The following is a 13,923-nucleotide window of genomic DNA, read 5'->3' on the forward strand; positions in this document are numbered from 1 at the left end:
CGATCTCTGCTGTTTCAGTGAAAGCCTTGAGTGAAACTGGCCCAACAGAGATTGATAAAAGCAAATATGCGTAGTGCTGATGCTTAAGTTCTTGAGCATCGGCCACTATTCAGCAATACATTTATCAATGCAAGCTTTGAAGGGCCTTAGGTGTTGTTTGCTTGATCTCACCAAGGACTCAAAATCTTACATAAGCTGCTTTGCTTAGTCAAAAGCAGGCTGAAAAATACCCAGAGCAGCATCTAGCGATCCTCACAGAACAGGCTTCCACACACTCCACAGCATACAACACCAGCAGTTTTGGGCTCTGCGCGCACTCTCGTCTCCTCTAAGCCAGCATATGTCAGGCCAAGTCTGTTGCTCCCTGTCTGCCTGCCACTGTGGCAACAGCAGGGGAATGACTCTGCAGTGCCAACTGCCTGGCATCACACACCCAGGCACTTTCCTGAAACCTGCTGTCATACTGTTAAAGAACCCTGCCTCTGCAATGAAAAAAAAAAAAAACAGCAGAATTTTAAAACTATAGGTGTTTTTAAAAATGTGTAATCTTACTCTCAGCTGTGAGCTACTATAAGACCAATCTGCAACTGCATGGCACTGCATATTAAAACACTGTCCCTCTGCAGCTGACTTTGGTTGTCCTGATTTTTCTTTTTTTTTGGATTAAATATAATCCACTAGAAGAACTTGTGATAATGGAAACAAATCAGAGTAAAACACATCTATATTTGGAGTCATGACAGGCTAAGAGTCTATATCTTCAGAGAGTCTCAACATGTGAATCCACCAAAGATACATGTAGTTTATAGATTGCATTTTATTTGTACGCTATATGGTAAGGAATCTAAAATATGTTTCTAAAATATGAGTGCTGATTACACAGGGACAAGGTGTGTCTGCATGTGTGTATGTGTTCGAGTGTGTGTGAGAGATGCAGGTCAGGCCACAGTTATGTAGTAATAGGGAAATCAAGCCAACTCAGACACATGCTCACCCCAGATTCACCCTCTCGGGTTCTGAATGTGTCAGCAGTGCACTACAAAAAAACAAGATACACAGGCCTATCAACAAAACAGACATACACACAAAATATTCAAATCCACAGAAACTTACTTTGTTATATGTTGTGGTCTCCCTGAAACCTACCCTAAATGGAAATTTCCATGTCACAAAAATAGATTTTTAAGTGATGTATCAATCAGCTGACAGCGCATTGTGTTGCATTGATTGTTTGTCTACTACTGTATTGAATAAATAAAAAGCAGCACCATTTTGTTGATTGATTATCCAAAATTTTAACCAGACTTCAGTCTTTAGGTATGTGATTTGATTGTAACATTGACAAAATAATAAAGACTGTCCAAGTTACTGGCACCTAAATTTCAAAATAAAGAGCAGTGGAATTTTAGATTTTGCTCTTTTGATAAATTTACTTATAACCCTATGACCACTAGAGATTCTTGTCCAAGTCTCTATGACTTTAATGTTGGTAGTCAAATACCAGGAAATAGGTTGCACTAGCTATTTGTAAATCTATTACTAAGCTACGGCCCTCCCAGGCTCTTTGCATCTACTTGCTATCTTCAAATGACTGATTTAATAAAATGGGTTGAGTTTACATAATTTAAAGTTCAACAGCATTTCATCAATCGTCAGACCTGATATATTTCTCTCATGTCAACTCTTCAACTCTTGATCTAAATGTGATAGCAAGCTAACACTGGTTTGTTTCTCTCTCTATATCTATCTACTTATATATGTATAGATATATCTATATCTATATATATCTAGATAGATAGATATTGTAAAAAAACAAATTTTTATATCAAGATTTGTTTTTGTGGTGCAACACATTTTAATTTTTTAATTAAATTAATATATTTTTTTCTCAACCACATATATTACAACTGAGTTTGAAGTTACAAAGAGCTGGTGTGACTGACCTCTTGAGTGTATCTCGACACTGTAATGGTAATCACAGGCTAATATAATGTCTAAATCGTACTATAGAGGTTGTGGCAAAATATTATACGTACCACAGGCCTGCATATGCACAGGCAATTCACATCATGTTTCTCATATATTTCCTTTTATCAAGAACCTTGGAAAGTTTGTCATTTGGGACTTGTGGCCTTCATCCCTCTGGAATGCTGTTGCCCCAGTTTGGTTTCATTTTTCAGTCATTCCTTGAGGGAGTCAGTGCAGTTATTAAACTGCTTGGGGACAACTATACTGAACTTCTCATGAAATATAAAAAATACAAAGTATTTTCTGGATTAAAGAAAGTAATATGCAGATATATTTTGTTTATTTTCTGGAGGGTTTTTCTCTCACTCCTCACTATCTGTGGCTGAGGGCACTACTTGAAAGGGCCTGAGAGAAGGGTATAGATAGAAACACAGCAGCATGATTTTTGTGTGTGTTATCAAGCCACTGTATGTAGGCAACAAATCCAGATTTGTCAAAAGCAATAAAGAGGGCAAGCAAGCAGTGGACATGAGGGAAAAATATGCAACGAATTTTCTTCCCACTCACAATTCAAAAATACAACAGTACTATTGTGAACTTGGGTATGTACATTTCCCTTGGAAATAGAGAATTGTAATAAGTGCATAAGTGCATTTGTCTACACATTTTGATCTAAGGAGATACATAAACCTTCATAGCTTGTTTCTACTGCATTGACATAATGAAAATGTTGGCACAAGACTTGCATGTTTTTAGCTTCAAGTAAATGTCAATATCTGAAAGTTGGCAACAGGAACGTGGGATATAGAGGAAAGTAGTTTAAAATGTGCATGTGATGAGCTGACAAGTCGTTATTCCACCAATCCAGACAGTGAAAAATGTTTGACTACAACCAGACTGGGTAGAAAGCTGCATTTTTCAACACTGACCAGTCCAGAGCCTAAAAGGGCTGCCTGAATAACCTTGAATGGGCGCTAAGTGCCACATGCACATAGTTGAGGTATTTCAAGCATTGGCACTTTCCAAAGTTTTGAAATTACAACAATTGTGTGATATTTAGCTTGTAATTAACATTTACCCAAACAGAAGAAAGAGAAACAAAAACAGTCATAATGTAACTTTAAATTATTTAAAAATGCTGGAGGTGTACTAACTTTGACCATTTTTAAACAACCTGAAATAAATATAATTTCTGTCATTTATGTTTTGTTTTTTTTTTTTTTTTAGCTCAAAGGCCTGGTTGCTGGTAGGTTCTCAAAGCTGCACTTTTTAAATGGCACTTTGCAAATGCTGAAAAACTACAGACACACCCATCCAGGTCATTGGACGAGAGAACTTGTAGGCTGGGTATCACCAGCAGGCCAAGGAGAAACTCAAGCAGCCCATGTCAGTCATACATTTCTGCTAAACTTTTTCTGGCAATGGGAGAGGAGGCTTGGCACATCCTACAGACCAATGGTGTTGGCGATGGGCACTGAGGATGGCAATCGAGATCAGACAACAGATGGATAAGGGAAGAGTAGAGAGAGTAGCAGTCTAGAAAAAAGGCTAGTTTTAAAGTTAGAACGTGGGAGCAGGGAGACGTGTTGGCCCCTGAACCTGTCTTCTCAAAGTCTAGTCTGAGCCTCAGGAATATAGATCTCGATGCTGTCTGCTCGCTCCGAGGCTGAGTTCTGCCGGAAAGAGGCTGCCCTCTTGGCAGCCATGAGCCGTCGACGGGCCTCCTGCCGGTGTCTGTCTGGGAGGTCCAGGGATTTCTCCCTTGTCACTGCGCTCTTCTGTCGAATTGTCTTCTTTGGTACAGGAGCTGGTGGCTTTAGGAATAACAGACAATAAGAGGTGGTTGTACACAGGTGGATTACAGTTTAACAGATGGGTAGGTATATATTTATTGCTTTAAAAATATTTGCATTACAAATCTGCCAAGCTGGGCTTAAACAGATAATTTGATAAATCCCTTGGACAGGGAGTGTGGCTGTAACTCAAAGCACAGCATTGTTAATATCTTCTCTGGAACCTTCTCTGTACTGTATTCCCAGTATTTATATATAACAATACTAACTTGGTACAACTCGTTCTGCCCATGAAAAGTACATAGAGAGTTTAAGATGATGTACTCCTATTTAAAGTTTAGAGTGGGACAACAGTTTTCATATATGCATCAAATCACATATTAGATATTTCATTTTTTACAGGACTATGTTCCAAAATAAATGCAGACAATCCTGAAAAAAATATATAGACCATCCTCATCTCTGTGCACTAAATAGTTTTTGTATAGGCCCTGATCTAAAATGTTAAATCAAGTGAATTTAAATGAATAGAGTCTCAAAGGTGTGAATATATACTGCAACCATCTGATTTGTTAATGCTTTCTGCAGGATTAGGATACAATATACATGCAGTCACATCTTGAGGCTGTCTGGGCCAGGGGCTGACAGTGCCAGGGGGATGTCTCACCTTCTTCTCTGGGCTGTCAACAGGCCTCCAGTTGTTGTTCTTGATCTGCTGCAGCTGGTCAAACTTCATGGTGACGTCGTCGATGGAGAGCTGCAGTAGGTCCCAGAACCCAGCCAGGTCCTGAGAGGTGGGCCGTGGCATCGCACTGGGGTCCTGTGTGAAATGGAGGTGAGAGGAGTGGACAACAAAGTTGAAATGAATGAATGAATGAATAATAGATAACAGTACTGTATGCATATAAGTGTGTATTAAGAGTCATGACCACAACTGTTTATTGCACTTCACACTAGAGCCACTAGATGTCATTATTGGACTAATCAAAACAGGCATCAGTCCAGTTTTCTGGGCTTCCGGTAGAAATGAGAAATAACAGCTTATGATGGAAACCAATCCTGTCATATTTCCACGAATGAGTTCAGAAATAATAAACTGCCTTTTGTCAGTTCAGTCCTATTCAACACTTGATTCTTGAAATGAAAAGAACATCAGATTGAGGAGCACCTCATTGTGTCTGGATTTAATGAGTTTTAATAAGAATCTGCACTAATACTTTGCTTTTTGAAGTAGTAAGTCTAAGCCCACATGCCTGCCTAATCTTTGAAAATTTCTTCCATTTGTTCACTCTCTTTTGTTACATTGTTCATAAAACAAAACAATATTAGGAACAAATAGTCTTTCTGACTGGAGACATAGAAAAGAAAGAAACTCAAAAGCTTCAGGAGGAAATACCTGAGCTGTTTTGGAACTATAAATACAGCAGCTACACCAACAATTCTTGTTCACTACTTCGGAGTAGCTCAACAAAAAGGCATAACAATGGTCTGACCATGCAGTGGGGGTTCCTTCACGTCATGCTGTACAATTTATTCACAACCTTTCATAAACCATGGTGCTAATAACACCAAGTTCAGCAGGTTGCTTTCTGTATGAACTACTGATCCTTAGGAGACAGTGCAAATGATTTTTTTTTTTTCGTATTGTGATTAAGAAACCAAGTAAGTCCTGATGAAACAGTGTATTATGAAGCTGTTGAAGTGTTCCAGGTAAATGTTACTAAAACCTGTTTTACATAGCCCATAATGCAGCCCGTTGTACTTGTTACTATAGCTCAAAATTATGCACAGCTTATGGTTTGCAATAATCTGGGAGCAGGGGGTTTATGTGATGTGGTACTGGTAGTATGGTTCCCGTGCTTGCTGGTAAGTATAGCTGTAAATATTTATTCTTTGCAGAGTCAGTTCAGTTTGAAAACATGCAACTACTTCAACAAAACATCACTGATGGGATGTGTCAACGTGATAACAGATATTCCCAGAGACACACTCACACTTACAGTATGCTACAGTACAATCAGTCATGGGCAATTTGTCACATTTGTTTTTTTCCATTTTTTTCTCCATTACAATGTAGCATGATGCCCCAGCTTTAAGAAAACATCAGAGAGATGCAAGATGTTCACAAATCTGACTTTCACTTTAAACATTCATATCCTATGAAAGCTAAAATGGTATCACAGAACCAGCACAAAAAGACCCTTTATTCATCACTTTATTTAATTTCCTTAAGAATGATAATATTTTAAGACTTTAGCTCAATTGTGCATCGATTTAACAAACTGCATCCAAGATACTGATGGTGACGTTTTACAATAAGCTTTGATATTTGTAAAGCATTATGGGATTAGCAAAAATCTCTTGTACAGCAAAAGAACGGACCAGATTTTAATATCATGTGGTCCATCATATGGGATAAGCTGTAACAAAACAGATTTCTGTTATCTCTAATTACAGAGGAACTATGTTTTCAGTTCATCAGCTTAATTCTGACCCCTAAACTATCGAGGTTTGCAAAGTGTCTCTGAGGTTTTATGGATTCAAATATCCATAACTAGCAGATTTAGAGGGAGTCAGTGAGTTTTAAACTCAGTGTGTACTCTCAATCCTGGAGATCTGCCCATAGTGGTCCATCACACATACTGTAATGCTTGTCTCATGAAGAGCATTTTTAAGACAAAACACAATTAGACATACTGTTAAGCTTCCAATTTGTCGGCATGTATCAATCCATCATCTATACCCACTTATTCCTTAACCAGGGTCACAGGGATCTGCTGGAGCCTATCCCAGCTGTCTTTGGGTGAAAGGCAGGGGTACACCCTGGACAGGTCACCAGTCCATCACAGGGACACATAGAGACAAACAACCTCACACACTCACACTCACTCCTATGGGCAATTTAGAGTCACCAATCAACCTGACATACATGTTTTTGGACTGTGGGAGGAAACAACAGTACCCGGAGAAAACCCACACAAGCTCAGGGAGAACATGCAAACTCCACACAGAAAGGCCTCTGCTGGGTTTTGAACCTGCAAACTTCTTGTGATGAGGCAGCAGTGCCAAACACTAATCCACTGTGCTGCCCCTGTCGGAATTTAGTGCGCAAATAAAACCATACTATGAAGTGAATACTGGTATTATTCATGCTGAGAACTGTTGCAATTCTTTCTAATGAAAATATTGAGTACATTGCGTAATGTTCAGAGGAAAGAAAAGTACTAGACTGGTTTAAAAAGACTGTTCACTGTATGTAATACCCATTCAATTCCGATTCCCGCTGAATGAACAGTTTTTCCTACACATTACAAAAAAAAAAAAAAAAAAAGCAACACTATCTGTCGCAACACTGCACCAGCTTCATTTGAAATATTGGGTACTTGACTCAGATCAATAAAACGAGTTGTGAACAATGCAAAAAAAAAAAAAAAGCAGAAATCTCTGACCCTGAGTGTGTCTGTGCACTGGGTGAGCAATAAAATGACTGGTGTCTGATTATTTAGGTCTATTTAAATCTATGTTTGGCTTCTGGTCTTATATTCATGGGATAAAGTTACATAACCACTAATACATCCATCCGCAGTCCTGTATTGTTCATTTCACAATGTTCAGGTCACATATATAAAAGTGCTAGAGAGCTATTGATTCTCTATGTTGCAGCTTTTTACAATCAGTGACACATTCACTGATTGTTTTGATTCTGTGTGTGGACTGAAGGCTGGAGAAAAAAGCTTAGAAGGACATATAATGGTACATGGAAGTGTTTTCTTGGCCTGTATGGTCTCTCCACACTGCAGCTGTGTCATGCTATGTTCTCCTCCCTCACTCAGACGTGATGGTTTCTTATTTATGTATGTGTCTAATGTCTTTATTCTGCAGTTGAATTAGATGTATTTGAGAGCAAAACTTTGATGCAATCAGGACAAATTTATTTGTAACCAAAAAAATCTTTGGATGTCAAATATAAACTGATTGCAACCTCAACTATATTCATTTCAATTAAAAAAACACATATCATCCCTTACCACTTTTTGCAGTTTGCTTGTTTTGCTCTTGATGCAGAGTTTTTTATTGTGCAGAGCCTAAGCCTTCAGCCTTTACACGCACAATATTTAGTTGCTATTTAGTTAAGAAATCTCTGTATTTATGCATATCTACAAATTTTGGCATCTAATATTTTTAGTACCAGTTTAGGCTTGTCAGTTGCGTAGCAGCAGCTGTGTTAAACAGCTGAAATCTTAGTAAGATATGAGTCTGTGGTGGGCAATTTGAGATCTTTTGGGAAAACTGTCCCAGAGGTTTGACTTATAACTGGAGGCGACACACCTTTCGTAGTTAGAGCCCCTGAGCTCTGGAATAAATTCGCTGAGAAAATTAGGACATCAGAGTCAGTGACTTTTTATAAAACATATTTTTACAGTTTTATTTCTGATTTTTGTATTTGTAGCACTTTGTAACACACGTTTTGAAAAGTGCTCTGTAAATAAAATGTTATATTTTTATATGTATTTTTTTGAGATCATGTAAGAAAGTTGCCTTGCTAATTTATAAACAATTTGACTAAAAATAATGATGTTAATAATGCTGACAAGTTAAAAAATTAAAGGCCGCTTGGGGTGTGAAATCAATTCAGACAACACTGATAATACTGAACACAAAACAAGCACACACACACACGCACACACACGCACACGCACACACACACACATACACACACAGTCTGTGTCTTTGATTGTTTTCTTACCAGGTTTTGCTGACACAGCCAGTAGAATTGCTGGAATTTCTGAGACATGAGCAGCTGAGCGCTTCCCACTGCACTTCGAATTTTGCCTAGGACTGAAACACACACAGTATATCAAGTACAACACATATATTGCCATACATTCAGCACAGAACAAAATCATATCTCTTAATTTTGCCTGCACAGAAGCAGCCTTCATGCATACAGCATACTGTACATGAAACTTTCAACATAAACTCACTCTCCTCTGAGAGGTCGTTCTCTTCAGCTTCTGACTCCATCTCTTTACACCACCCCTCCATCCTCTTGGTCTCTGTGTGAAGCAGTTGCATGAACCAGCTCCCATCCCTCCGTAAGGAGGGGGACACCCTGCCCGACTCGCCTGATGAAGCCGCACTCTCCCGTGGGGAGGGGGGTTCCAGCTGCCAGGTAGCCTCACTGGTCGTCTCTCTGGGGCTGGGGGGTTCAGCAGGGGTACGATAATCCTCACGGTAGCTGAAGAGCCCCTGGGTGCGTACAGTTCGCACCGCCCCATACTGGGTGGGCGTACTGGGCTCTGAGTGACGCTGGAAACCCCCACCAAACTGCAAGCCCTTGTCCTCCATGGTAGGGAAGCCCTCCAACTCCATGTCAGCTTGCACAGCTGCAGTCACACTGTTGGAGCGTTTAAACCTACCATGTCTGACATGGGGACGAAAGGCGTAGATGAATGTACTCAGGCCAAGAAAACAGTGAGAGTTTATAACAGTGAGCTCAAAACTACAAACTGATCTTTACTAGTGATGGTAGAACTGTTATCTCACCCTTTCTTGTCATCCTCCACCTGGACGCCAACAGAATGGTACTCCGGCAAACCTTTGCTTTCAGATTCAGAGTCTGTGGCTGCTTCCACCTAATGCAAAGAAATGATAAAACAAAACAGTGATTCTTCATTATGTGAGCTAAGATTCAGCAGTGCTTCTGGGTTTACTGCTTGGTGACTGGACATGGCCTGTCAAGAAGTAAAAACTGGATCATTCATGGACATTGCAATAGCAACAAGACTGAAAAGGCTTCCTGCAGAGGATTTTAGGTTTCTATAGAAATCAGTATAAAAAAATGACAGAGGATTTGTTGTATGTTATATTGCATACTGTATAACGACATAGTTTTTTGTTAGAAACATTTATTTATACTTCCTTAGAAATGTCCATAATTTTCATATGTGTAATTATTTTGCTACTGGATTATACCTGCAGTAATCAATGTATGTACATGAACAATAGGTCAAATAATAATGTTTAATGTCAAAGAGGTCATTTGTAATAATGAGCCCATAGAGATTTATTACCAATGCTGCAAACTGGTAGACAAAGTTAGCACCTAGCTGGGGAACGGAGAGTAGCACTCTTATGCTCAGTCAGATATTTTTCATCGGGTGTTAAAAAACATGATAATGCTAATGTTGTCCATGTCTACTAGAGGTAGAAACTATAATACATTACAAACAGTAATAAAATGAAATAGGTAACTGTTTGCTAACAAGTTAATCAAATCAACTTTAGAAGGCAGTAATACTTCACTGTTGTGTGTTAAATTACATAGTGACAGATTGGTGGATATAATAGAATGGGAAGGGTGAGTCATGGCAACGTTTCTGATCCAGGAGCCTACACTCAGAAACTCTGTAACGCTGCCTGCACTGCTCCCAGGGGCCCCATGTTTTACTGGCCCTATGGAAACCCTGTCAGTGAGCACCATTTTTGCCATAATTTTCTGTCTGTCACTTCCTCCTTGTGTTTCCATTTTCTCATCTCTTGCTTTATTAATTTTTTTTTTTCACTTGTTTCCTTGTCTTGCATTCACAGTTTCCTGCTGGCTTGCTCTTGCAGTCTTCTTTTCTTTTGCACTTTGTGTATTTCTTTTTTAGTGCCCACTGAACCATTTTTCACTGTGACTGTATGCGATCGTACTGGCCTGCAAATCAAAAGTTTGATGGTTCACAGTGGCCAGATATTGAGAGAGACATATAGTTGCTGGTAGGAGCCATTTCTTTATTTTTCAACATAGCTTTCCTAAATTCACTTTTTCTTTATGCTTTTTAGACAGTTTTTTATAACATGGGCTGGAATGAAAACACATGTATAAAAGTGCATATCTCTGTTTTAAAGGAACATCATTCCTCGCTTTGCCTCAGAATGATCGCAGGTCACTAGTGTTGACGTAAATCTTTTGTTCAATGTAGTATTATGACTATGAGTGTGAAGCAAAAGCATTGGTTCAAAATAGGGCATGCCTCTGCTGTGGGGAAATGTCAGCCCTACGTTTTGGTGTGGAGTGGTCAGTATTAAAACTGAGGAGTGACATTTTTGGAGAGCCATTTTGTATTCTGACAGGCTGTTTGGGAGAAGCTGTTAGCAGCGAGGAAATGAGTGCGGAGCCGCTTGCTGAGGTGACCTCCATTACTTTGTGTTAGAAGCAGAGCAAAGTTCACCTCGTTAAAAGAGAATGAGTTTCATATCTGTGATGGATGAGGACTGAAGGAAAGACAAAACATCCAAGAGGCTGGGAGATTTACTGTACGTCAAATAGGCTTACTTACCCTGAAGATGTTTTGGTGTGCGTACACACATACCATCATACACACACACACACACACACACACATACACATACAGTATATAAATACCCACACTGCATCAAGAATCACAGTCAAAACATCAGCACAGGTGTGGAAACTGTGAGCATCAGCAAAAAGTTGAGCAGAGCCCCTTTGCCTTTTGCCCGAAACACCCAAACACCACCTGGTGACTTATCCCAGCCAATAATTGTGTTTAAGGTTAAAAGCTTTGACTTCCTCTTTAAACATGCTCATTATTGCTGCAATTAAAACGTGGCAATTTAGCAAAATTGCACCTAAGGCAGCTTTAGGGTGGTCTCTAAGGACTATGGAAAGTCAAGACTTCACCAAATCCACAAGGTCAAAGACCAAAGATTAATAACATATTGACCTCCTGAGGTACAGTAGATGGCGGAAAAACAAAACACCAAATCAATACAGTGCCAGGCTAATTCAGGTTAATTATACCTCCAGTAGTACGTGAAACAGACTAATTAGCCATGTGATATAATGAGGTCAAATGAAGCATTCTGCACCATAGATAAATCAATATTTGCAACATCCCAAGAGTTGCTTACTGCAACACATTATCGTCATCCCATTTAGTTACTGAAATGGCTACAGAGCTAATATGGCAACAACATGGGCAAGAAGTTAGAGCAGCATATGGATAGAAACGGCAACATTTTGTAAAGGTTTAATATGAAATATTTAGAGCAATTAGCAGAAACGGAGTACAGTATTTATTATCATGTTGCCATTTGCGTGCAAATGCAAGAACCTTGCACACATTGCACCTTTAAGTGAACCAAACCTCTAAATTCCCAGAAGAAATGTTGAGGTCACGAGCTCCTTGTCCTCACCTCCAATTACCTCATACAACTGTATGTTCTGTTAATCTCTAAAAGTGGCGGTGGCAGTTTCTGGGAGATGATGTTGCCAGGCAAAAGCTACCTTTTCTGCATCTATGTCTGTTTGGACTGTTTCTGCAAATGTTTGCTAATTGAAAGTACTTACAGACTCTACATACACAAACGGAGCCAGTGAAGCCAAAATAATTCTCTGTCACTTTCAGATACAGACAGACTTCTCTTATCCACAGCAAGCTACCCTGAGCTAAAAAAAAGAGCTATATGCATGCTGATTTAGAAAAGCAATGCCCTAATTGCATTTTGCATTTTGTTTGGTGAGCCATGATGATGGGATTTTGTCATTGCAGTTCTGCTATTTAACATTAGTGTGGGTAGGTGGCCTGATAATGCTTTGATAAGTGACCTGACCTTGACTAACAGGCAGCAGAAACTGTAAATATTGTTTGTTGGTTGGGTACTAAGATTCCGAGAAATGATTATTTGCTCATTAATGATGTGGAAGGTGAAGCGAGTAAAACAGGAAATCATACCAGCGGATATATAAATGAGTCAGATAGTAAACACTGGAAATCTTACAGACTAAATGAATGAATACATGATGAGTTGGTGTTTAGCATGTCAGTGTGAATCACTATGTTTACATGAAGCACGTTACAATTAATGTAACTTGGCTGCTGTAAAACCTGCATTTACATTAAACTAATGTCTCCCCTTAAAGCTACTACATTGTTTGAACGAGGTTACATTTGGATGTTTTCATATGGATGGTGGCGAAAACATTGTTTTTGTTTGGTTTTTTTTTGTCCAATCTTCTATTTACCAGGTAACAGGCTTTTTTTTAAACATATGCATTTTTGCTGTAGTTTCACTTTTAGCTGCACTGTGAATTTGTGTCTTGCACTTTAGTATTTGCTGGTCCATCATTCCAATCTTGATTCTGGATATACTGTATGAGTTTGTATGTGATGCAGTGCAGTGAATGTAGCAGGATCAATTAACTTTGAAAGGATCATTTATTTGCTGGCTGACTCCCCAGTGGCAACAACTTACAGTCAGTGGCTTCAGTGTAATTTGGGTATTAGACTGATCTTGAGCCTGAGGACTTTCTTCCATAAAAAAACACAGCAATTACCCTTTTAGTTGCACCTCATTTATTTTGCAAGAAACTTCAAAAGTGCCCAGTGTCATTCAAACACCTTGAGGATGAGATTAATGATGTGACATGGCTTTTTTTTTCAAATATTAGAAAAGTTTAAACTTTGCACTGGTCTAAGTAAACTGGACAGTCAGCAGAGCACAGGCAGAACCCTGAAATCATAGTGTGGGTGCAAATTAAATTAAGCGTAGTGCAATAACTACAGGTCTCTGTACTGTCACATACCAAACCACTGTAGCTTAGCTCTGGTGATATTTGGAGAAAAGGTAAAACAAATGTTTTTTTTAAAATTTTTTCTGGTCTCAGGTTGATATACATATATTAGATGAGCACGTTTGACCCCATGTGTAATAAAACAAGTGATTGGGTGGACCTGTGCTCAATCTAGGTGGGCCCAGGACCACTCAAGCCACGTGAAGTGAGTAAATATGTGAATGTAGAGATCCATGTGTCGGAAATAGAATAAAAGCTGAGTATGGGATGGGCTGTATAGATGTACAGGAGTATAGATAAACAGGAAAGTAAATGTGGAGAAGAGGGAGTAAAAAAAGCAAAATTACTACTCCCTTACAAATGTGTAAGATCACACAGTGGAAAGTGAAGAGAGACAAAGACATACAGGAAGAAGAAGGTGAGGAAAAAGGGAGGGGAGAGGGGAGAGGGAGTGTGAACGTGACCGGACAGAAAGAGAAAAAAGTACAGTGGCGAGAAAGTGAATGAACGGAGTGAACTGTCGTTTCTCCAGCACGAGTTGAATCTCAATTGATGGATTGCGGTAAGATGACTCACTCC

The 13,923-nt window shown here is 39.2% G+C and overlaps 1 protein-coding gene across 1 annotated transcript in view; it reads right to left on the reverse strand.

Moving 5' to 3' along the window:
* Positions 1–3,575: 3,575 nt before the first annotated feature.
* The window catches only part of dlgap2a (discs, large (Drosophila) homolog-associated protein 2a), a 41,384-nt gene continuing 31,036 nt past the window's right edge, over positions 3,576–13,923 (reverse strand). Inside the window, exons 6-10 of the mRNA XM_026303722.1 lie at positions 9,309–9,397; positions 8,747–9,186; positions 8,509–8,600; positions 4,429–4,581; positions 3,576–3,782 (exon numbers count right to left, since the gene is read on the reverse strand). Coding sequence (XP_026159507.1) covers positions 3,576–3,782; positions 4,429–4,581; positions 8,509–8,600; positions 8,747–9,186; positions 9,309–9,397 — 981 coding nt within the window. The remainder of the gene's footprint in view (positions 3,783–4,428; positions 4,582–8,508; positions 8,601–8,746; positions 9,187–9,308; positions 9,398–13,923) is intronic.

This window comes from Mastacembelus armatus, chromosome 22 (genome assembly GCF_900324485.2).
Source record: "Mastacembelus armatus chromosome 22, fMasArm1.2, whole genome shotgun sequence".
NCBI classification, from domain to species: Eukaryota; Metazoa; Chordata; class Actinopteri; order Synbranchiformes; family Mastacembelidae; genus Mastacembelus; species Mastacembelus armatus.